Source organism: Vipera ursinii, assembly GCF_947247035.1.
Source record: "Vipera ursinii genome assembly, chromosome: 1".
NCBI classification, from domain to species: Eukaryota; Metazoa; Chordata; class Lepidosauria; order Squamata; family Viperidae; genus Vipera; species Vipera ursinii.
The window spans coordinates 6,232,443-6,257,143 of NC_139512.1; the positions used below are offsets into that span (position 1 = coordinate 6,232,443).

The 24,701-nt window shown below is 46.3% G+C and overlaps 2 protein-coding genes across 3 annotated transcripts in view; one reads left to right on the forward strand and one right to left on the reverse strand.

Moving 5' to 3' along the window:
* GRIN3B (glutamate ionotropic receptor NMDA type subunit 3B) overlaps nucleotides 1-6,766 on the forward strand; it is a gene marked incomplete at its 5' end in the record, with an annotated part of 50,044 nt that extends 43,278 nt beyond the window's left edge. Inside the window, 5 exons of the mRNA XM_083363313.1 lie at nucleotides 485-600; nucleotides 2,489-2,640; nucleotides 2,942-3,106; nucleotides 4,451-4,518; nucleotides 6,274-6,766. Of these exons, the coding sequence (XP_083219439.1) occupies nucleotides 485-600; nucleotides 2,489-2,640; nucleotides 2,942-3,106; nucleotides 4,451-4,518; nucleotides 6,274-6,658 (886 nt within the window). The 3' untranslated portion in view covers nucleotides 6,659-6,766. The remainder of the gene's footprint in view (nucleotides 1-484; nucleotides 601-2,488; nucleotides 2,641-2,941; nucleotides 3,107-4,450; nucleotides 4,519-6,273) is intronic.
* Nucleotides 6,767-18,354: 11,588 nt separating this feature from the next.
* TMEM259 (transmembrane protein 259) overlaps nucleotides 18,355-24,701 on the reverse strand; it is a 38,034-nt gene continuing 31,687 nt past the window's right edge. For both annotated transcript variants that reach the window (XM_083363541.1, XM_083363540.1), the window contains exons 8-11: nucleotides 24,338-24,421; nucleotides 23,200-23,332; nucleotides 21,704-21,803; nucleotides 18,355-19,811 (exon numbers count right to left, since the gene is read on the reverse strand). In XM_083363541.1, the coding sequence (XP_083219667.1) occupies nucleotides 19,101-19,811; nucleotides 21,704-21,803; nucleotides 23,200-23,332; nucleotides 24,338-24,421 (1,028 nt within the window). In that variant the 3' untranslated portion in view covers nucleotides 18,355-19,100. The remainder of the gene's footprint in view (nucleotides 19,812-21,703; nucleotides 21,804-23,199; nucleotides 23,333-24,337; nucleotides 24,422-24,701) is intronic.

A 24,701-nucleotide genomic window follows, 5' to 3' on the forward strand; every position in this document is an offset into this window, starting at 1 on the left:
TTGGTAAAACCCACATAATAATAACCCTACCCCAACTGTCCATCTGGCAGTTCAAACAGGCCAATCCGTAGGTGATAAATGAGCCGTGTGAAACGGACCGATAAGGCGCTTCTCTCATTGCCCTTTCCTCCCTCCGCACCGAGATAAGGCAGATGGCCCCGAGGCTTTCCTCTCTCGCCTCAGAGAGGATACATCAAAGCAGATTGTAGAAGCATGTACTACAAACACCACAAACACTTTCCCCCCTCCTCCCCCCCACTCCGGGGAGAATGGTAGAACCCAACAACTTAAGCACAAAGAATATCTGAAGTGGGGGAATTAATAAAAGAGGGTTCTGATTAAGAGAGTGAGACGCTGTGAAAGTTGTAAATGTGGGCGCTTTTTCGTCACTGTCATAAGTGTCCAAGGCAGTCGCTGAATGAGGACTACCTGTAGACTTAATTAATCCTGCCCAACATAATGGTAGCTGGTTTCTCCTCACCAGGACCAACCCTCCAAAGCTGAATGCCTTCATCATGGATAAATCTTTGCTGGAATACGAGGTCTCCATCGATTCAGACTGCAAACTCTTAACCGTTGGAAAGCCGTTCGCTATTGAAGGTATGGCAGAAACACCTGGATTGAGGCAGAGCAAGGAAGGGATTTGGTAGCCAAATGAGGCCTTAGTCCAGATTGGCTCATTCTGTTAGAAACAGGCATCCTCAACCTGGTTCACATGGTGTGGTAGGATGGAGGGTTTGTTGTCACTGTGTGTTGGGGGGAGAGAGCACGGGGGGAGGCTCAGCTAATCTCAATGTACACATGTTGTACTTTGACAATAAAGGTTTATTATTATTTATTATTAGTTCACGAAAAATTAAAGCTAAGGAAATGCATAAATATTTCTCCTTTCATGGAGAATGTGACTTTAACCTTGGTGGAGCAGTGGGCTAATGCCTCCTTAAGTAACACCAGCTGCCTGCAATTAGTGCAGGTTCGTATCCCACCAGGCTCAAGGTTGACTCAGCCTTCCATCCTTCCCAGGTAGGTAAAATGAGGACCCAGATTGTTGGGGGCAATTAAGCTGACTTTGTAATAATGCCGCTTGGGGTGTGTGTGAAAGCCCTAATAAGCAGGCATATACATAGAATGAAGGCTACTGCTAAGCTTGTAAGCCGCCCTGAGTCTTCGGAGAAGGGTGGGATATAAATGGCATTAAAATAAAAAATAAAAAAAACTAAGGGCCATGGTGGCGCAGGGCTTAGAGAAGGCAGTATTGCAGGCTAATTCTGCCCACTGCCAGCAGTTCGATCCTGACCAGCTCAAGGTTGACTCAGCCTTCCATCCTTCTGAGGTCGGTAAAATGAGGACCCAGATTTTTGGGGGGCGGGGCGGAATAGGCTGACTCTGTAAACCGCTTAGAAAGGGCTGTAAAGGACCATGAAGTGGTATATTGGTAAATCTAAGTCTAGGTGTTAGTGGTAGTGCTATTACTTAATTTTTATAATGCTTTCCCAGGAGGCTCCAAAAGATAATTATGCATTGGTTCATGAACTACTTCACTTGGTATCTAGAAACCTGAATGTAGAAATAGGAGCATTCACAATGTGTGTGTGTATGTGTGTGAAAGAAAGTTAAGATTGTAGATTATGCGGCCATGGCCACCATCTTGGTACAAGATGGTACAAGAGCCTTGGTGGATCAGTGGGCTAATGCCTCCTTAAGTAACACCAGCTACCTGCAATTAGTGCAGGTTCGAGTCCCACCAGGCTCAAGGTTGACTCAGCCTTCCATCCTTCCGAGGTAGGTAAAATGAGGACCCAGATTGTTGGGGGCAATAAGCTGACTTTATAATAATGCCGCTTGGGGGAGTGGGGCGAAAGCCCTAATAAGCAGGCATATACATAGAATGAAGGCTATTGCTAAGCACATTGATTTGTGCTTTAAATTGTAAGCCGCCCTGAGTCTTTGGAGAAGGGCAGGATATAAATGGGATTTTTTAAAAAAAAACTTGACTTTTTTGACTTCCTGTGTCAAAATAATGCCGGCTTCACCACAGTTGATAGCATGTGATAGCAAAAGGAAGCCTATGGGTCCTCCAGTGTCTGTGGTTAAAGGGAAGGTTTTCTCTGCACATGTTCTCTACCGAAGCCCCAAAGGTGCCGTTCGAAAGGAAACTGGACTTTCCGGTCACTGATTTCCTGCAACAAGGCAGTAGCTGCAATACTAAGTGCCTTCATCCTGGGAAAGCCACTCCATGCCTACATGAGCTCCCCAAAAACCCCACCAAGAGGGAACTCAGACCAATGGTCAGCGGCTTCAACTCGATCCCTTCCAACGTTGCAAAATATCTGACGACTTTATTACAAGAAAGATCCAATTGCCTTTTGAACAGCACCTTTGGGACAACCGCAACCCGGATGACTGAGAATCTCCGTAGACTGTCTTGATGGCGAGTAAAAGATTTCTCCTCTTTTACACCCCTCCCAATTCTCTCGGACTGTGCCAGGCTACGGCATCGGCCTTCCCCAGAACTCGCCTCTGACCTCCAACGTCTCCGAGTTCATCAGCCGCTACAAGTCGGCCGGCTTCATGGACCTCCTGCACGACAAATGGTACAAGATGGTGCCCTGCGGGAAAAGGGTCTTTGCTGTTACTGAGGTATGGAGGCTCTGCGGGAAAGAGCTTCCCCTCCTTGCCTGCTCCACCCCTTTGATTTCCCGAGGCCCCTAGGGTGCGCTGATAATGCACTGGCAAAAGGCTGTTGCACCAAGCAACTCTGGAGGAGGCTTCTTTCCAAAATGCAGGAATACCTAGACAAGTATTCTGAGAGGTTTGCCATGCTTCCTCCATCCTTCTCCACACACATCTAGCGAACATGAGGAGTTTTGTGTTTCCAAATCTGAACGTTCCTGTCGGGGTTAATCCTGCCCATGTTCCTTCTTTCCCCCACCGCTTCCAGACTCTACAGATGGGGATCTACCACTTCTCCGGTCTTTTTGTCCTCCTTTGCATCGGACTCTGTGGCTCCCTGCTCACCTCCCTCGGAGAACACGTCTTTTACCGACTCATCTTGCCTCGCATTCGGCGCAAGAAGAAATTCAATTATTGGCTCCACACCAGCCAGGTGAGGGATAATCTCAGAGACACGCGTATAATCTCAGGGTGGAGGGTGTGTGTGTCTCGTTTCATTTTGAAAGAAAGCAGTGTAAGTCCTTGACTTACAGCCATTTGCTCAGTTCGAAGTTATAGTGGTACTGAAAAAAATGTGATCCTCACACTTTTGATTGATTGATTGATTGATTGATAGCCCACCTTTATTACTTTTACTCAAGGTGGCAGACGTATCAGACAAACCTTCCTCCTCCCTGTGAGGTGAGTCGGGCTGAGAGATGACGGTTGCAGCATCCCTCCGGTCACGTGATCAAAATTTGGGCACTTGGCAACTGGCATGTATTTATGGCGGTTGCACTGGTCATGCACTGGGCTCATGTGCTCACCATTTGCAACCTTCCCAGCCAGTTTCTGACAAGCCAAAGTCAATAGTGGAAACCAGATTTGCTTAACAATTACATGATTCACCTAACAACTGCAGTGATTTGGTTAAGAGTTGTGGTGGTGCAGTGGTGAGAATGCAGCACTCCAGGCTAATTCTGCTGACTGCCGGTTGCCAACAGTTTGGCAGTTCAGTCTTGACCGGCTCAAGGTTGACTCAGCCTTCCATCCGTCTGAGGTCAGTAAAATGAGGACCCAGATTGTTTGGGGGGGGGCAATAGGCTAACTCTGTAAACTGCTCAGAGAGAGCTGTAAAGCACTGTGAAGCGGTATATAAGTCTAAGTGCTATTGCTACCGTATTAATAGGCGTGGCAAAAAAGATTGTAAAATCGGGTACAACTCATTTAATAACTGCCTTGCTTGGCGGTGGAAATTCTTGCCGCACTTTTGGTTGTAAGCCGAGGACTTACCTGTTCTAGAGCTCATGAGCTGCTTCTAAGGCTTCCCATGGTCTTCTGTTTGTTTTTACGATCTGAGAAAAGGAGACAGCTTGAGAAAAATGATTTAAATGATTTTAAAAGCATGTGCAGAACCAAGACCATTTATTTATTTATTACGTTGATGCCACAATCCAAAGACCAGATGGGGAGGGAAGGGGCACCATGGAGGGAGGTGGGATTCTGTGGTTAATCAATCAAACGCTTCCACTGTGATGGGAGGAGATATTTTTTAAAATGTTGCTAAAGCGCGAGATAAGAGGCAGCACAAGTTAAAAGTTGCATGATAAAATGGATGAAACATTTGAGAGAAATAATTACAGTGGAGCAAAGCCGTGAATAATAATAATGACGTTTGAGCAACTGGGATTCTTCTCCCAATTATTTTTAGAAAAGTTATTTTTCCCAATGATTTTTCTTCATTTTTACAAATCTCCGAAGCCTTTATTTCTTTGTGATTTTTATATACATAACCTAGAAAATACACCGGGCTCTAAACATGGGACTGGAGGAACAGAGGCTCAAGAAGCTGAATTTGGAGAAAAGGTAATTTCTTTTCGCATCAACTGTTCTGAACTGGTTTGCCAACCTGGGCCACGTTACAGGTAGGCTTCATGTGATGCTTGTAAAGCGGCTGGCCCAACTTTATAACTTACTTACTTACTTTATTTATTTATTTATTTATTATGGAATAAGAGAGTTGGAAGGGATCTTGGAGGTCTTCTAGTCCAACACCCTGCTCGGGCAGGAAACCCTATTTGAGGAGCTGCCACAAAGAAGAGGGAGTCAAGCTATTTTCTAAAGCACCTGAAGGCCAGTTGGAAACTGACCAAAGAGAAGCAACCTGCAATTAAGGAGAAAGTTCCTAACAGTGAGGACAAATAACCAGTGGAACAGCTTGCCTTCAGAAATCGTGGGTGCCCCATCACTGGAGGTTTTTAAGAAGAGACTAGGGCAGTCACTTGTCTGAAATGGTTTAGTTTCTCCTACTTGAGCTGGGGACTGAACTAGAAGACCTCCAAAGTCCCTTCCACCTTCTATTCTATTCTATTCTATTCTATTCTATTCTATTCTATTCTATTCTATTCTATTCTATTCTATTCTATTCTATTCTTTTGTTCATTTCAGATAAGTGGTTATTAAGTGAATCTATGGTCATTAACTTACCCCATTATTTGCTATGCATCCTTTTTGCTGAAAACTGAAAGTAAATACTGTTGTTTGACAAAAATGTCCTAAATAGCAGTGGCGTGACTGCAGTCATGTAGGCTTGTTGCCAAGAGCTGTAAGTTGAGGACTATCTATAAGGTTGTCTGAATACAGGTAGTCCTCAAGTTACAATTCATCACTTAGTGACTGTTCAGAGTTACAACCAAGCTTCCTGGGATAACAACAGCGCTAGCAATTAGACTTTTATACCGCTTCACAGTGCTTTACAGCCCCTCTCTAAGCGGTTCACAGAGTCAGCCTATTGGCCCCCAACAATCCGGGGTCCTCATTTTACCAACCTCGGAAGGATGGAAGGTTGAATTAACCATGAGCTGGTCAGGATCGAACTGCTGGCAGTTGGTAGAGTTAGCCTGCAATACTGCCTTCTAAGCACTGCGCCACCATGGCTTTCTACAACCTGGATTAGATGGTCTGAAGTTGCCCCCCCACCCTGCAGGCACTTAACTGCACTTTGGGCACATGTAGCCGAGCCACATTTATGGTGTCTTGCAGTCACATGACTGCATTTTATGACATTTTTGCTGTAAACAAGCATTTGCTTCTGGTTTTCAGCAGGACCAGCTCTTAGCGGACCACAGATTTGCTTAACAACCACAGCATTCGCACAATGACCACTGCAAAAAAGATCGTAAAATCTGATCAGTCGTGTGGGTGACCCAGTTTATGACCATCACGATCTCGCTGAGGCTCCATTGCCATTGTAACTCAAGAACAACCTGTAATACGTGGGAGAGGGATTCTGGGAGTTGAAATCCATCCATCTTAAAATTGCCAAGGTTGGAAAGACCCACTGAATTATATGGTTTCATCCTAAATGGTCTGTCTTTCTACTGTTATTTTTCCTGACTTTGTGCACCTTTTACTGAGTTTATGATGGAAATTTGTGGTACTTTTTCTTACAATATGTGTGTGTGTGTGTGTGTGTGTGTGTGTGTGTGTGTGTGTGTGTAAAACAGGCGCAAGCCCTTTTAAAGGGTTCGCTAAATTGTTGAGACTCCTATTTTTTTCTTTAAAAAAAGTGTCGGGGGGGGACACCCAGATTTACCTTTTCTCCTCTCTCCTCCTTCAAAGATGCAACCTTCAAAAGCCTGCAGATGAACCCCAGCCGCCCCCCAGCCAGGAGGGCTGGAACAACCTCCGTCGCACAGCAATAAAGAAGGAAGACAAACGGGTGCACTTCAACATTGACAACGTCCCGGAGGAAAGCTCCGAAGACGAGAGAGCAGGGCCCGTTTGGCACTGCATGAACGGCCAGGACCCCCAGCAAGACAGCAAGGAAGCCAAGGAGAAGGAACTGAAGGAGCTGGAGAGCAAAATTGAAGACATGCGGGAGCAGCTGAGGGCTGCCCTGGTACGGAAGAGTGAGCTCATGGTGGCCCTTGGACCACCCGCTAAAGCCCCTCGGCTGCCCCCTGCCCTGAAGGCATTGATCAGGGAGAGCAAAGAGGACAGGTGATGGAATGGAGGGGAGGGGGTGTCGAGCTGCACTCTGGACTCATTTTCCTGGTGAAGAATGCCAGTGCAAAGAGCAAAACAATGAAGAATTGATACTGGTCGGGAGATGGGGTTTTTTGTTGTTTTTTTCCTAGCTTTCCCTGCCTTCCCCAGATCAGTTGTCATCCAAGGAGCCGTCGTGGGTTGCTGGTCACCCTTATTTGCATGTGGAAAGTCCCACTTAATCCATGTCCATTGAAAAAGCCACCAGGATGAGAAAAAGATGGCGGCACAGTGGTTGACAAGCAGGCAGGACTAGATGTGTTCGGAATCCGAATGATTAATTCACAAATATTCTAAGTTACCTTCACGGGTCCATATTCAGTAGGCTGATGGTGGCTTTCTGTTCTGTGAGGTCCTGTTGCTGAATTTTGGCACAGGCCTCTTAGAGCAGGGCTTTTCAACCAGTGGTACGGGTACCACCTGTGATACATTGGCACCTAGCAGGTGGTACGCGACCATCCTAGAAAAGTAGCGGGGGAGGGGAATGTGGTAGCACCGCACAAGCCTGAGCGAGAGACGGCTGGAGCTGCAGGGCTGTCACGGCTCAGTGGAAGCGCCAGGCTCTAGCTGGAGCTCGGTGCTGATCCTGGCGCTTCTGCTGAGCCCAGAAGAAGCGCCAATCAGCTGGAATGTTGCAGCATCTCCAGGGTCTTGTGATTTACATTCAGATGCTTGGCAACTGATTCATATTTATGACGGTCATAGTGTCCCAGGGTCATGTAAAGTGACCAAAACCTGCTGCAACTACCCAGCGGAGGGGGGGAAATAAAAACCAAACACCACCCCACCCCACCCTCGCTGCCAATCCTCAACAGAAATGCTCACAACAATGAAAACCTCAGACAGGAGGAAGAGTGCTGCCGGGCGGGCAGGCAGGTGTCTTGCTCGGCTGTGGCTCGGGGGGCACTTTTTACAGTGCCACTGTAACTTTGAACAGTCAGTAAGCGAACTGTTGTAAGTCGAGGACTAGCTGTACCTCATCACTTTTTTCGGGGGGTTTTTTTGGTCATCAGGTTTATGACACCTTGCTAGGCGACTGGTGGTACTGGGATGTAGCCATATCCTAAAAGTGGTACAATGGGTGAAAAGGTTGAAAAGCCCTGTCTTAGAGACTTAGAAAGAGCACACTTCTTGAGCTTCTGCTAGTCTTTTGAACCTTAGTAGACAGACACAATTTCTAGGGAGCTTCTAAGAACAGGAACTGCTGAATTAAGAGAAGACTGGGAGAAGGCTAAACGTGGAGGGTGGGGAGCTCACATTCTGGAGAGCAGGTTGTCTCGGGTTTAAATAATTGTAATAATTGTAATAAGAGTTGCAACTTCTCTGCCAGGGACCCAGGAGCTTGTTACCGACCCCAGCCAGCTAGTCTCCAGGCTGCATAGCCCAAATTGTGGGACTTGAGTTCAGTTAGCCACATATCAGGTGCAGCCATAGCTAAGTGGAGTTGAGTGGGGGGCAGGCATTCACTTCCTGGTATGCTCAACAAAGTTTGCTGTATTGATCTTGGAGAAGCTTTTGGAAGACAGGGTAGACAATGTTGGAGCAAAGGATGCAACATTCCAGCTGATAGGGTCCTTTTCTGATGTTAGCTGGAGGTGTCATTATTTAGTGGTACAGCCCAAAGCTGGTGAACAAGCAGAAGGGAGATTTAATTCTTGGAAAGAGGTCTGCTAGAGGGAAGGAGCAATATCCCAGCAGTTGGGAGACCCTGGGAGGCATCCCATGGGACAGGGCAACCAAAGATTGCAATAGGTCGGGTAATGACATCATCCAAGTGGACAGAAGTAGGGGAGGGGAGGGGAAGGGAGAGGCAGAGGGGAGAGGCGGGCAGACGCATTGGATAAGCTTAAAAGAAAACTTATATGCCCTTGGGGTATATTTATTATTCCCTCCATCATCCTAATTTTATTTCTCAGTAATTCTCAAATACTTTGGCCACCTAATGAGAAGGAAGGACTCACTGGAGAAGAGCCTAATGCTGGGAAAGGTCGAGGGCAAGAGAAGAAGGGGACGACAGAGAATGAGCTGGCTGGATGGAGTCACTGAAGCAGTAGGCGTGAGCCTAAATGGACTCCAGAAGATGGTAGAGGACAGGAAGGCCTGGAGGAACGTCCTCCATGGGGTCGCAATGGGTCAGACATGACTTCGCAGCTAACAACAATTCTCCACCAAAATCTGGCTGTGCAATTTTGAGAGGGTGGGCATAAAGAGCTTCAGGACTTCAGAGGGACCTACCAACCTCTAATTTGCCCCGATCTCAGCAGGGGCTGATTTGATAGAAAAACTTCTGCCAATTGGACTTGGGACAAGGCAGGGAGGTTCCATGCTTCCCTCCTCTCCCCTCAGCTAATCCTGGATGATAACAAGGAAAGACCAGGCTTCCTTGAAACGGATGGAATCTTAACCAAGAGAAACCCAACCTAGAACTAAGGAGACATTTCCTGACAGTGAGGACAATTAACCAGTGGAACGGCTTTGCCTTCAGAAGTTGTGGGTGCTCCATCCCTGGAGGTTTTTAAAAAGCGACTGGACAGCCATTTGTCCGGAGTGGTATAGGATCTCCTGGGGGGGGGGTGTCCTCTCCTGATATTCCAGGAGAACAAAACTCAGAACACCAATCAAAGCTTGAGAATATGGGAGCTGCCATCTCACCAAAAGGGCACAAGAAGGGATGAATAGCAGAGCAGCCACCAACTAGAGTCACTCCGTTTAAGGCAGCCTCAAGAGTTCACTTTTTTTGTAACTGGCCCCGGAGATCGTTTCTTCCTGACTTGCACAGCAAACTGGCAGAGTCTGAAAATGTTTACAGGTGGTCCTTCACTTATTACTGTAATTGAGCCCTGAATTAGTCATAAGTAGTTGCGGTCGTAAATTGAGGCAACCCACGAACAGACCTGATTTTGTCTACCTTTTTTGCAGCCATCATTAAGCAAAGAGTTTTTGTTGTTGTTGTCGTTGGAAACTGGAAATAAATGCCAGAAATCAGCAAAACACATTGCAAATCATGCCCACATTGACTGTGGGATGCTGCAAACAGCTGTAGAGATGAGTCAGTTGTCCAAAGTGCCCAAAATGCAATTATGTGATTGTAAGTTTGTCTTTCTGTGTGTATGTGTAGCCGTTGTAACTTTGAAAACGGGTCAGAAGTAGCATTTTGGAAGGTCCATCATAACTCTGAACACACATTAAACAACCGGTCATAAATTACCAAAGATGACCGATATTGCTATGGGATTGCACTGGTGGGCTCCAACTGTCCTTAGAAATTCCCCCTTTAAATTAGGCAAATCAGTGTAAAATATTCTTATTTTTGGTAGGCAGAAAGCCAACGGGAGGGGGTCCGAAATCCCATTTGTCCTCTGAACATTGGCCGGGGGTGGGGGTAGAGCAAGAAAATTATAGAGCCCAGCGAATAGCACCTTATCATGAAAAGTACAGTAGAAAATCAAACTGGAAGAGGAGAAGATAGGGGTTTGGATATGTTTTGTCTTCTCTTTTATAAAATATGCAGTGCAGCTTTAGGATCTTACCTGCAGTTCAGCTTCAGCAAAGGGTTTTATTCAGGTGAGCTCTGGGGAAAATGAATGAGATACTGCTGAGCTTGGTTATAGCACATTTCACACCTAGCACAGATTTGCTTTATCCAGTTTGGCTTATGGAGGTTATGTAGGTTATGTAGGCTAACAGTCTGCCAACTCCTGAACCCCCTGTTTAAGTTGCTGGAATGGGAAGAGGTTTTTGCCGATTGGAAGGAACCACGTTCTGATCTAGCAGCTTAGTTTTAACAAGCTGAGCTTTTGATTGTCAAATGAGAATTGGAAGAACTTTGCATGGTAGCTCAAGTTTTTTTCTGACCAGAGAGCAACCGTAGTTTTGCAGACTGCTTCAGCTAAGACTGTTCCTGAAAAAAAAAATCCCTTTTTCTTGACACTATTATTTAATAGAAAACATGGATCAAGCCCTGGTTCTCCATTGTGGTTTTCTGCAAACTATCATACTTCTATTTGAGGAAATTGCTGTCAATTGTATTTTTGCTTTTTTTATTTTGCAGCAAGGGAGACTGTTGGTGAGTTAATGAACAAATTCACATTACGTATTATTTAACCTAATGTACTCCTGGTTGTCTTCAACTTATGTCCAACATCTCCACTGTTAAGCGAGACAGTTGTTGAGTTTTGCCCCATTTTATGACCTTCCCTGCCACAGTTGTTAAGTGAAGGACTGCAGTTAAGTTGGTAACCCACTCATCAACCACTGACTTTGCTTGTTGAAAGCTGGCTGGGAAGGTTATAAGTGGTAATCGCATGACCCTGGGACACTGTAACCGTCATAAACACATGCCAGTTGCCAAGCATCCAAATGTTGATCACGTAACCACAGGGATGCTGCAAACATGTGAAAAATGGTCTTAAGTCACTTTTTTTAGTGCCTTTGTAGCTTTGAATGGTCACTAAACAAATGGTTGTTTAATGGTTGTAAAGTCAAGGACTACTTGTAGCAAAATTTCTTAAGTTTATGGGCAGGAGGATTTCAGATTTCATATTTAATACTGGATTTTCCTCCATCTCTACCAGTGACTTGGCAAACTTATTTAACAATAAGCCAGCAACTCTCAAGAGCAATTAGAAAGTATTGTCCTATTACCCAAAAATCCTGAATCCTGTATAGTCATTTAAACTCTCCTGGCTTCTGAACTCTCCTTGTTACTGGAGCACATTCTGCTTCAAATCTCTCTCATCTATATTTAGGCAATTTAAAGATGGTGCACGGCCCTTCTACCAGCCCCCAGCTTTTCTAATTGAGAAGGGATAATACGCAGGGTTCAGAATGAATTTTTAAGAAAGATGGAGAAATTCGGAAGCACAGCTTAAGTCAAGCAAAAACCAGATTGGGACCGATTTACGGATTAAGGGAGTAAAGGTAAAGGTTCCCCCGCACATGGGTGCTAGTCGTTTCCAACTCTAGGGGCCGGTGCTCATCTCCGTTTCAAAGCCGAAGAGCCAGCGCTTGTCCGAGGACGTCTCCGTGGTCATGTGGCCGGCATGACTAGACGCCAAAGGCGCACGGAACGCTGTTACCTTCCCACCAGAGTGGTTCCTATTTTTCTACTTGCATTTTTACGTGCTTTCGAACTGCTAGGTTGGCAGAAGCTGGGACGAGTAACAGGCGCTCACTCTGTTACGCGGCACTTGGGATTCGACCCGCCAAACTGCCGACCTTCTGATCGACAAGCTCAGCGTCCTAACCCACTGAGCCACCGTGTCCGCTCGTGGCTATTACGAAACCCAAAGATTTCTTGTATTCTTTAATGTTAAGGAGGGCATGTGACAGGTAGAGAACTTGGTCTTGCGAGAACTCAGCTGAAGCAAAGCAGGAGGAACCTCTGAGATGAAAACACAGCTTTTCCCAGTCAAAAAGGTAGCAGTGAGCTATAATAACAAACAAGCAAAAAGCAAAACAAATACTATCTTTTTTTCAGCTTAGTTAATTAGCGCTACCGGATCTGCAAAACTTCAGATTACCACTGGTGCAGGGCTTTTTAACCAGTGGTCCGGGTACCACCTGTGGTACATTGGCACCTGGCAGGTGGTACACGACCATCCTAGAAAAGTGGTAGCGGGGGAGGGGAATGAGCTGAACCGGTGGCAACACCACACAAGCCTGAGTGAGAGATGGCTGGAGATGCAGGGCAGTCAGGGCTCAGCAGAAGTGCCAGGATCAGCGCTTCTTCGCGGCTATCAGGACTCAGTGGAAGCGCCAGGATCAGCGCCAGGTTCCATCTGGAGCTCGGCGCTGATCCTGGTGCTTCTGCTGAGCCCAGAAGAAGCGCCAATCAGCTGGAATGTTGCAGCATCCACAGGGTCTTTTGATTTGCATTCAGATGCTTGGCAACTGATTCATATTTATGATGGTCACAGTGTCCCAGGGTCATGTGAAGTGACCAAAGCCTGCTGCAACCACCCAGCAGAGGGGGGGAATAAAAACCAAACACCCCCCACCCCACCCCCACTGCCAATCCTCAACAGAAATGCTCACAACAATGAAAACCTTGGACAGGAGGAAGAGCACTGCCGGGCGGGCAGGCAGGTGTCTTGCTCGGCTGTGGCTTGGGGGGCACTTTTTTCAGTGCTATTGTAACTTCGAACAGTCACTAAGCGAACTGTTGTTAGTTGAGGACTGCCTGTACTTCATCACTTTTTTCCCTTTTTATCAAGTTTTTGACACCTTGCTAGGCGACTGGTGGTACTTGGATGTTGTAAGTCGAGGACTACCTGTACTTCATCACTTTTTTCCTTTTTTGGGGGGGGTCATCAAGTTTTTGACACCTTGCTAGGCGACTGGTGGTACTCGGATGTTACCATATCCTAAAAGTGATACAACGGGTGAAAAGGTTGAAAAGCCCTGGCTAAAGGAACCAGTTTTATTTTATTTATGTTCAGGTCAGCAGGACCATTTCTCAGGAGCTTTGGCCTGCCTTTGAATTCTTCTGCTGCTCCGGCAACCTGTCACTCCTCGGCTGCTAAGCAACTTTGCGTGGCATTTCAGCTCCTCACTGATGCTGTGCCAGACAGCCCTGCAGCCCCAGCTGTCTCACGCTCAGGCTTGTGCGGTGCTGCCACCGGTTCAACTCATTCCCCTCCCCCGCTACCACTTTTCTAGGATGGCCGCGTAGCACCTGCCAGGTGCCAATGTACCACAGGTGGTACCTGTACCACTGGTTGAAAAGCCCTGCACTAGTGGACAGAAGCGAGAATTTAAAAGTGGTAATTCACCACTGCCATCTGGTGGTCACTGAGATCTTTCCAGCTTAGAATAGAATAGAATAGAGGTGAAAGGGACCTTGGAGGTCTTCCAGAATATAGTCCGGCCCCCTGCTCAAGCAGGAGAACTTATACCATTTCGGACAAGTGACTGTCTAGTCTCTTCTTAAAAACCTCCAGTGATGGAGCACCCACGATTTCTGAAGGCCAGCTGTTCCACTGGTTAATTGTCCTCACTGTCAGGAAGTTTCACCTTAATTCCAGGTTGCTTCTCTCTTTGACCGGCTTCCAACCATTGTTTCTTGTCCTGCCCTCTGCTGCTTTGGTGAATAACGTGACCCCCCTCTTCTTTGTGGCAGCCCCTCAAATACTGGAAAACTGCTATCATGTCACCCGTTTCTTCTTTTCTCTAGACTAGCCAAACCCAAGTCCTGCAGCCATTCTTCGTATGTTTTGGTCTCCAGTCCTTTGATCATTTTAGTTGCTCTTCTGAACTTTTTCCAAACTCTCAACATCTTTTTTGTAGTATGGTGACCAAAATTGGCTACAGTATTCCAGGTGTGGCCTTACTAGGGTTTTATAAAGCGGTACTAATACTTTGCGTGATCTTGATTCTATGCCCCTGCTTATACAACCCAGGTTTAGGAAAGGTCACCACTTCAATCTCAATTTAATAGAGTCTCAAATTGGAGGGACTCTTCTTCAGGCGAGACAGGGTGAGAATAAAGCACAGCTAAGTGCTACGTGTTGAGGGGCAGATCAAACGCAAGACAGAGGGAGAAGGATGTCTCATCTCCAGCGTCTCCTTGCTTAAATATAGGTAATCCTCGACTTAACAACAGTTCGTTTAGCAACTGCTCAGAGTTATAATGGCATTGAAAAAAGTGACTTATGGCCATTTTTCACCCTTACAACTGTTGCAGCATCCCCATAGTTACATAATCAAAATTCAGATGCTGGGCAACTGATTCATATTTATGATGGCTGCAGTGTCCTGGGGTCATGTGATCACCTTTTGCGACCTTCTGACCAGTCAATGAGGAAGCCATATTCACTTAACAGCCGTGTTCTTAACAGCTGCAGTGATTCACTTTATAACTGTGGCAAAAAGCATCGCAAAATGGGGCAACACTCGCTTAACAACTGCCTTGCACACCAACGGAAACTTTGGGCTCAATTATGGACGTTAAGTCAAGGACTACCTGTATTGAGCTAGACTGCAGGGTTAGGCAACCTTGGCTCTTTTGTGACTCGTGGACTTCAACTCCCAGAATTCCTGAGCCAGCCACGCTGAGGGGAAAGGGAGAGGTTTCCAAACTGAGCCATGCTGGCTGAGGAATTCTGGGAGTTGAAGTCCATGAGTCATAAAAGAGCCAAGGTTGCCTACCCCTGAGCCAGAGGCACCGTCATCAATCTCAACTCTTGCCTTTCATAAAACTGTCCTATTTAAATCAGCTTTTTTTTCTTTAGAACCCTGTTAGGAGTCCTATTTGAAACCTGTCCCCATAATGGACTAAACCAGCTTGGCGTGCAAACAGCCATCGTTAGAAGGCCGATTCATATTACAACTGTGCAGATCTCAAGTTAAAGGGCAAAATCTTTAATTCAGGGCACACACAGGTCCTCCTGTATCAGGGTCACCTTATGCTAAATGTCTTCCTTCTCACAATTACACAACAGCAGGGGTGGGCAATCACATCAGTCCAGGGCAAAGTGCAAATGCTTTAATGTATCCTAGCAGGTGTCGTTATGTGTGTGGCAAACACAGAATTTGCCATTTGAGTTCATCTGCACAGCCGTCCTTCATATACATAACACCAAGGTTACGCTGTTAGGGCAGGACAGAAGCATCACCGTTTTCAGTATCTTTTTTTCTTTCATAGAGATAAAGCATGAACAGGTTGGAAACCAAAGAAATACAACAAATGTGCCTGAGTGTTTCCATAGGGCCTCTTAAGAGGTGACGTTTTCCCACAGACTATCTAGTGTGAGGCAGTTTATAAATCTTACAAATAAACTAAAACCAAATAAATACTTTCCAACACCAGGTATCAATCCCGACACCCAATTTTTCAAAAGGAATTTGCTTGAAAATAAGGCTGGGATGGTTCTTCGATATGCAATCAAAGTTTAAATATGTCTTACAGGTTTACGTCATCAGCCACGCTGCGGTTTCTCTTTGGTACTTATTTTTGTACAATGCAAATTTAAGTGATTCGGCTGGTATCAGAAAAGGTCTTTTAGTTATATGCAGAACAGTCTTCCAAAATGTGATGCCCTTCAAGATGTATTGGGCCCCAATTCCCATCTCTGCCAGCCCATAATGTTTGGGGATGATGGGAAGTGTAGTCTCCCAGATCTAGAAGGGGCAGGAATTGGGAGAATGCTGAAGTGAGCTACTGTTCATTTTTATATTAAAAAAAACCCCTGTCCTCTCCATTTTATTTACTTTTTAAAAAAATTAGACAGGTTAATAGACTTAAGAATCAAAAGAGGAACATTTTCACACTTTTAGAAAAATAAAATGGTGTGTTTTTCCCCCCTTTCTTAAGTTACATTTTGGAAACTCAAAAAATTTGTTTTGGATTTTCTCGTCCCCAAAGAATCCTGTACTCTCACAGGTCAATATCTGGGCTGGGGAATGGAAAAATAAATTCAGGTGGATGCTCCAGGTTCAGGGAATATTTTGCAATCTGATGAACAGAGGCCTTTTTTAAGAGAGATGAGTTGATGTATTAAGCCCAGTGATATGGCTTCTCGAGCAGGCGTTTGCAATATATTGCAAGCTGAAGGTCCCACTTGGCCCTTTAGGGGTAAGGCTGGGCCAGGCCTCCCAAGATAGATGGTGCCAGGACAAGACCTGGGTGAAGCCAGCACAAAAATTAAACCATCTCTAATTAAAAGTAAAATGAGAGAAACGTCCTGTTTCTCTCGCATTAAAATAGCAATCTGGCGGTAAACCACTGGAGCTATTTTCCTGGGCCTTATTCTCAACCTCTGGAGAGGGGTTCCGAATTCCAGCATGCAGGGTGACAGCTGGAAGCCAAGAATAGCAACGCTGAGCAGAAGACAGAAGCCATTCATTCGAGGAATGGGACAAATCCACTGGCCAGAACGAGTGAAACATTACGAATTGTAAAGGAAATGCAGCTCTGCAGAAGAGACCTTCCTACCCGGAACAGCTGAATCTCTCCTGGTTGCTGCTAATTTTGCTATGGCGCTGGCACTTGTAACCCCTCCCCGTGCCCCCCCCAAAGGGTACGACTGTCGACGAGGAAAGAAGGAACAAATAATGATTAAATACAGTATTTATACAGTATACTATATATATATATATGTATATATATATATGTACACTCATACAAACATTTTGTACATTAAACAGAATGAACTTATTCGTGTGATTTATGATTTTTTTCCTATCCAGTTCCGCCTCCTCCTCCCCAAAACCCCCTCAGAAATGGACAGGCCCAAAATCTGACCAGTTCAAAGCGTCTTCGGTGACCGATCTGGGTAGAGAATTGGCACACGGCCAAGAACTCAAGTAATCTATTGCACAGGATCACTGGGGGAAGGGGAAGCACTGGCCTGCCATTTTTATTTTTTAATTTCCAAACCCAGCCATGGGCAGTCGACTGGCACCCCAGACTGATCTGCCATCGGCCTCTCTCCTTCTCCTTTGCGCTACACAACATGAGGTTACCTGTCCCAGCGATTTGATTTCTCGCTCGGTTAGGTCATAGAGGGGAGTGGTGGGGATCAGAAGCCCAGGGGTCTGCTCAGCTTCCTACTGCTCAACACCCCCCCCAAAATCAGTCCTCCCTCTTGCCAGATTTGGGGAGCCTAGAGAAGGCACTCGGGAAGCCCGTTCCAAAGCCAACCTACAAAAACCGGTTGCCAAATGGCTGCTCCCAATTGATAGAAGCAGCTTAAATCTGGAAAGGAAGAACAGTGAATAATCCTGTAGTGGTCATGCTGGGCATGGAACTGCCTCCTCGCATTCAAAGGCGTCGGGTTGAAATCCTATCAGCTGGACAATGCAATCATCCTCATCTAAGTGCATAAGCAGCAGCTAATGGGAACTCTATGGATGAATTTACCAAAAAAACCCCCTCACTTTTCAGCCATTCCTCTGGCTCTAAGGCAGGGGTCTTCAAACTTGACCCTTTTATGACTTGTGGACTTCGACTCCCAGAATTCCTCAGCCAGGCACGCGTGCCTGGCTGAGGAATTCTGGGAGTCAAAGTCCACAAGTCATAAAAGGGCCAAATTTGAAGACCCCTGTTTTAAGGTGTTGTTTCTCAACCTTGGCAAGACATGCGGACTTCAGCTCCCAGAATTCCTCAGCCGGCGGAATTCTGGGAGTTGAAGTCCACACGTCTTAAAAAGTTGCCAAGGCTGAGAAACACTGCTCTAATGCATCCTGGCCAGTCCATTTTTTTTTGTTTGGCTTCTCTTTTTTTTTTAAACTCTTTAAGTGCAATTCTCTGCTCTGGCATTTGAAAGCGTTAACCCCACGCTGACTCAGAACTGCCGTAAGCCTCTCTGTCCGCCCGGCCATCTTGCACGAGTGCAAAGGGGCCACAACCTCAAGAGTTCCTGTTTTCACCCGTCGCTGGACTCTTCCCACTTGGAGGCTAATAGGAAAAACAACTTGAGATGATTAAAAAAACTGCAAAGAAAACTTAAGGCTCCAATCTTTTCCTCAGGGCAGGCCTAGCCCCATGGTTGAGTCAATCACTTGTACATCGGTGGGTTTGGTTATTGAAAGAAAAAGATCTGGGTTGAAGGATGGGGAACGGGGGGCAGAAATGGGACAAGTCGCTTCCCCCCCCCCAAGCTTGTCGTATTATTTAAATAATTTTCTACAATAATTTTCTCTTTAGAAAAAAAATGAGAGAAATTAACATGGTGTTTATAGATGCAGTCCAAAACGATACAATGGAGGATTTTTTCTTTTTAAGGACTCAATTATTTAAGACCTCTCAAATAACAAATTCCCACTGATGATTCTGGAGCCAGTTCATGCCAACTTTCCACGCTGCGCCTTCTGCTCGAGGATCAATTTTTCTTTATAATCACACCGGCCACCCGCCCAATTCCAAGTTGCATCCAAAACATTTTTGTCATGATACCCATTCTTTCCCGACCCCCGACCCCGCCCCCGACCCGGCGTTTCTAAGCACCCTTTCAGACAAAACCGATTGCAAACACAAGGATCTAAGTGCAAATTAAGATCTCCGGCAGGTACCAAGAGGGAGTCCCATGATTCCATGCAGTCTGGGAAATTGGGAGAGTGAGGGGGGTGGAGATGAGAAATTGGGTCTTAACGCAATTCACGGAGAAAGATGCAGAAACCGCTTCTTGCCAAAAGATTCGATTCCGATGCAGGGACTGACATCTACAATCGCTTCCCCCTCCTTTTATTCAGCTTTTTTTCTCTCTCTCTCTCTCTCTCTCTCTCTCCCTTTCCTGGTACCTGGAAGGCGGGAGAGAAGATGACTCTTCATCTTACATTCTAGCTCTGCCTCTTTCTTCTCTAAGAGGAACTTGATACGGAGAACAAATTACGCAGTCAGAAAGCCATCCAGTCTCCTATGGAGCAAGGAGTTCAGGAGGAGAAGCAGCAGCTTTGCGGGATCAGGAGGTCATACTTTCTGGGGAAAGCAGCGTGGGATCCCTCTCGGCAAGCCCTTCAGATGCCGGACTCGGGAGTGCCCTTATAGCTGAATCTTGCGAGGAGTCCGCCTTCAGAGGCTCAGCTCGACCTGCTGAGCTCTCCGATGGCTGGGGAGCATCTCCCAGCTCCGAATGGGCCGTAACAGGAGGTGCGTTGGTCACAGAAGTCCCAACGGATGACGTGTGCTCAATAGTGGCCGAGCCCACTTCTGTATGGTCACTACTAAACAAACTTTGGGTCGTAGTGTCCGGAGCAGGCTCCAGCTCCTGCAAAGTCCCGCCGCCAGTCACCACCGCCGGAGTGGCCCCGGAGTCCAAAAAAGAACTGCCCAGGTGGGACAGGAAGGAGGCTTCCGTGATGACGGCTGCTGTCTCTGCCACCCAATTCAAGTCATTCCCCAAGGAGACTCCAGCGCTGGAGGCCGGGGGAATGTGGCCTTCCCCGGAAGCCGGGGAGCCATCTCCTGCCCCAGCCGTGCCGGCGTCCAGGTGGGGCTGCTGGTCGGCTGAATTGGTTGCCGCCACGGTGGTGGTGGTGGTGTTGTTGTTGAGGTTGTCCTGGAGAGCGGTCTGGGTGCCCACCTGCTGGTTCTGGAGCAACATCTCCTGGATCCGGATCTGTTGGAGGATGGCTGGCAACTCGTAATGGTGGAAAAAATAGATCATGGAATGCTGCCATGGAGGGGAGGGGAAGAGAGGAGCAAGAGGGAAGAAAAGCCTTAATGACTGGGCTGAGCAAGAACGTTCTACCCAACACCCCTCACCGCTCCCCCCCCCAAAATATGTGTGTAAATCAACTGCACCTCCTCAAGTTTAAAAGAGAACCAGTATGGCGTGGTGCTTAAGGTGCCAGGCTAGAAAAACTGGGAGAGAAGGAGTTCTAGTTCTTCCTTAGGCAAGAAGGCCAGCTAATTGCTTTCTTAAGAGGCCTGCTGGCAGAGTGGTTAGAATGAAGTATTGGAGGCTAACTCTGCCCACAGCCAGCAGTTCGATCCTGATCGGCTCAAAGGCGACTCGGCCTTCCATCCTTCTGAGGTTGGTAAAACGAGGACCCAGACTGTTGGGGGCAATATGCTGACTCTGTAAGACTGCTTAAGAGCAGAGGTCTCCAACCTTTTGGGCACCAGGGACCGTTTCCGTAGAAAGAGGTTTTCCCGCGGAGCGGAGGGGGCGTGATTTTGTGTGTTGCCTGCATCCTGCGGATGGGGCTTTGCTTGTTTGTGCGGACCAGTTGCTGGCATGCCACAGCCCAATATCGGTCCACGGACCAGGGGTTGGGGACCTCTGGCTTAGAGAGTGCTGTAAAGCAATGTTCCTCAACCTTGGTGATTTGGAAGATGAGTGGATTTCAACTCCCAGAATTCCCCAGCCAGCATGGGGAGTTGAGGTCCACCCATCTTCAAGTCACCAAAGTTGAGGAACCCTGCTGTAAAGTACTGTGAAGCGGTATATAAGTCTAAGGGCTATTGCTAAGTGACTTTGGATTAGTCCCCAGCTTGGGAAACGTTCTCTTGGGAACATTTGTTCTCTTGGGAAAATAACAAGTAGGAGCATTACATATGCCTCCCTGAGTTGTGGAAAATGAAGATGGGATCACAGGGGTTATGCATACCTGCCATCCACGTAACTCAGATGCTGCTAAGAAAGACCAAATTCCCTACCCTGCGTGAAACATACCATCATCTGACTGTGTGAAGCATGCCCATTTCTGCTCCAACTCCATTAAAAGCAGCTGGTGAAGACCGAGTGGCATCCGTGCCAGTGAAACAAGACCACCATCCTGCAATCCTAACCATCTTTCCTGAATCCCATCCACCCACCCCGCCAGCTGTTCTTTTGGCCTTGCGATGGTTCCACGAATGAAAGCAGCACAGCCAGCGCAAACCACAATTTCTTTGGCTAAGATGGGGCGAATTGTTGCCAGAATATTCTCTACCAACTACCCCTGCCTTGCCTTCTTTGTACAGGTAAAATATAGATTTTTATCTTTCAAAAGGGTCTAGGCATTCGGGAAGACAAAATGATACCCTGGATAATTTCTGAGCTTTCAGATGTGTGTTATTTGCAGACAGGTAGTCCTCGACTTACAACACTCCGTTTAGTGACCATCCAAAGTTACAACAGCACTGAAAAATGTGACTTATGACCATTTTTCAGAGTTACGAACTCTGCAGCATTCCCATGTGATCAAAATTCAGATGCTTGGCAACTGGTTCCTATTGATGACCATTGCTGTGTCCCAAGCTCATGTGATCACTTTTTGCGAGCTTCTGACAAAGTCAATGGGGAAGCCAGATTCACTTAACAACCAGGTTACTAACTGATTAACAAGGAAAGCTGTAAAAGGGGACAAAACTCACCAAACAAATGTCTCACTTCACAACAGAAAGTTTGGGCTCACTTGTGGTTGTAAGTTGAGGGCTATCTGTGCTTGAAAGCAAAAGGACTAGAAACCTGGCCAAACAGTGTTTGAAATAGCATTTTCTCAGGAAGGCTAAAGTCTAGAATGGTTCAATCTTTTGAAATCTGTCATGATTTGGGGGTTCACAGAGCCAGCAGCGTACCTGTATGAAAAGCCACGAAGTCACCAAGGCTAAACTGCTATATTGCCCATTGAAGCGATAGTGGTAGGCATAAAAGGCAAAGTGGTACAAGTAGAAAAACCTGGAGAGAAACGGAAATGTAAATATGCATGCACACACACACTTACACACAACATTTACACAGTCCAGTTTGCTTCCATCCTTCCTTTTTGAACATAAAAGGGTTGTATTTTCCCACACACACCCTTCGTTTCAAAGGAAATGTGTAAAAGTGAACCGATGAGAAACAGCCCATGGGATTGTAATCAGCAAGGGAGGATAACCGGGGAAGGGAAAGGGCAACGATGCTACGGAGAAGATGCCGGAGTGTCAGGGGTTTGAGGCAGGGATCTCCAAACTTGGCCCTTTTGTGACTTGTGGACTTCAACTCCCAGAATCCCTCAGACAGGCACGCTGGCCGAGGAATTCTGAGAGTTGAAGTCCACAAGTCATAAAAGGGCCAAGTCTGAAGACCCCTGGTTTAAGGAGTCAAGCTGGCCCTGGGAGGGCTATATTGACCAGAGTATCAAGAGGTCTCCAATCTGAAGGGAAAAAAAATGAGCTCAACGTATGACACTAAAGACAGACAATCCGTCAGGCAAGGTGGAGGCAGCTGAATATCTAAGTGCTGCTCTAAACCGGGGGTGGACATTCTGTGACTCCTTAAGTTGCTTTTCTGAAAAATCTTAAAAAGCTGCTTTGGTCTAGCGCAGGGGTAGGCAACCTTGGCTCTTTTATGACTCGTGGACTTCAACTCCCAGAATTCCTGAGCCAGCTACGCTGAGGGGAAAGGGAGAGGTTTCCAAGCTGAGCTATGCTGGCTCAGGAATTCTGGGAGTTGAAGTCCACGAGTCATAAAAGAGCCAAGGTTGCCTACCTCTGGTCTAAAAACCAGGAGACCATGAGTTATAGTCCCTCATTAGACCTGAAAGCTGGCTGGGTGACTTTGGGCCAACCTCCAAGAGACTGTGAATTCTAGTTCTGCCTTAGGCATGAAAGCCGGCTGGGTGCCTTGGGTTTAGCCACTTTCTCTCAACCCAACGTACTTCGCAGAATTGTTATTAGGGGGGAAATAGAAGAAGGAAGGAGTATTAGGTGTATTTGTTGCCTTGAGCTATTTAAAAAATAATAAAGGTGAGATTTTAAAAATAAACCTTTTAGAAAAACCCTTAGGTACAATAAGATTGTCTATTTTTGCCCATTTTATTTATTTATTTATTATTTATTAATTCGGTTTATATACCGCCCTACACCCAAAGGACTCAGGGCGGTTTACAAGGCAAAATTTAAAAACAACACAATATAAAATTAAAATAAAATTAAGTCTAGCCGCAAAAAAATTAAAATCACAATTTAAAAACATTAAACCCCTCAGTCCAGACCAGATAGCTCAAAGAGCCAGGTTTTTAGGTCCCGGCGAAATGAACGAAAATGTTTAAAAGTCCTCTCCCGGCCTGAGTCAAGTCAAAGGTTCATACCTCAACCAGTGCCTCTTGCTTGTGTTGGTGTGGCAGCAAATTGCATCGTACTGGTCGGCCAGCCACACAATGAGGATGATATAGAAGGCCGTGGTGGTGTCATTGAAGAACTCGGACATGATGGCCTCCATGCCTGTGTCGAGAGGGAAGAAAAGGAAGAGAACATCGACACGCCGTTTGAGAGGTTCTGTCAATGCTGCTAAGATCGGATGCTCTCACTTCGACAACGTAGGGGGACGCAGCCTTTTCCTTTCCTATGCTTTACTCTTAGAATTAGATGATACTGGGGGGTGAGGGGGTGGAGGAGGAATGTAATGGGAGTTAGTTAGACGTAACAATTCAGGGGCTTTTGAAATAAAGAAATGGCGGGTTGGAGAACGGGAGGGAAAGCTTGCATTTCACACTAATTGGAGAATGTGATTTATGGCTGCTAAATCAGAGGAGGGAATTGTGCTTTGGTACTATGTGCTCAGGGGAGGGGGGAATTCAGATTTCGTCTTTGACCATGTATGTGCCGAAGCTACACTACTTGAATAAAGATTCTTTAAGGTAAACAATGCCTTGGGGTGCTTTGAAGAGCTTCATTTGTCGGAACCCTATTTCTCAACTCGAATGCGACGCCTTTGTGCACCAGTGAAACCTTTGCAACACAGAGACTGGCGTGAAATCCAACAGACTGAGCTCTGCATAACTTGCAGAAAACTCATCTTTAAGAAGAAACCTCTCCAGTCCTTCGGAAGGTATTTCTTCAATGGGATGGGTTGAGGCAGTTGACCTCTCTAAAGGCAGACAGGCAGTTGAAGGATCCTTCAGTAGGCTGTTGTAAAAGGGGTGTGTGTGTATGTTCTACAGCAGTTTTCTTAACTCTGGAGACTTGAAGTTGTGTGGACTTTAACTCCCAGACGTCCCAAGTCAGCAATTCTGGGGACTGAAGTCCACACATCTGAAAGTTGCCACGGTTGAGAAACACTGTTCTATGGTCAGCTGTCAATTAAATATTAAACAAATAAATAAGCAGAACCAAGGAAAGACTGACTGGCAAAGTGCTGGATTCCTTCCAGCCAATAGGGGTTATCTGCCCCTTGCCCCACCAGTGTTGTTTCTTTCTGGAGGTTAAAAGCTGAGGTGGTCTCCTTACCTACTAAAGCTAAGATGACAGTCAGCAAAGGCGCTGCGGGGAAGGCGATTGTCATGTTCATTTCCAGCATCTGTAACAGGTCCACTGGAAAGGGGGAAGGTAGCAAAATGCAAAAGACAGCAGTCAGGCAAGAGAGTAGTTCATTTTCCTTGGCCTATGGGATGACCCAGGAACACAGCCTACGACCACAAGTCAAATGGGGTCCCAGGTAAAAGAATTTAAAGAAGCACTGCTGAGCACAGTAAGAACACTGGGGCACAGCTGTCCCATCCAGATGTGCTGAGCTATATTCCCCCTATTCCCAAGTTCAAGGCATGTAACAAGAAAAACTAAACCACTCAGTGGTAGGGTAGAGGCTCTACAG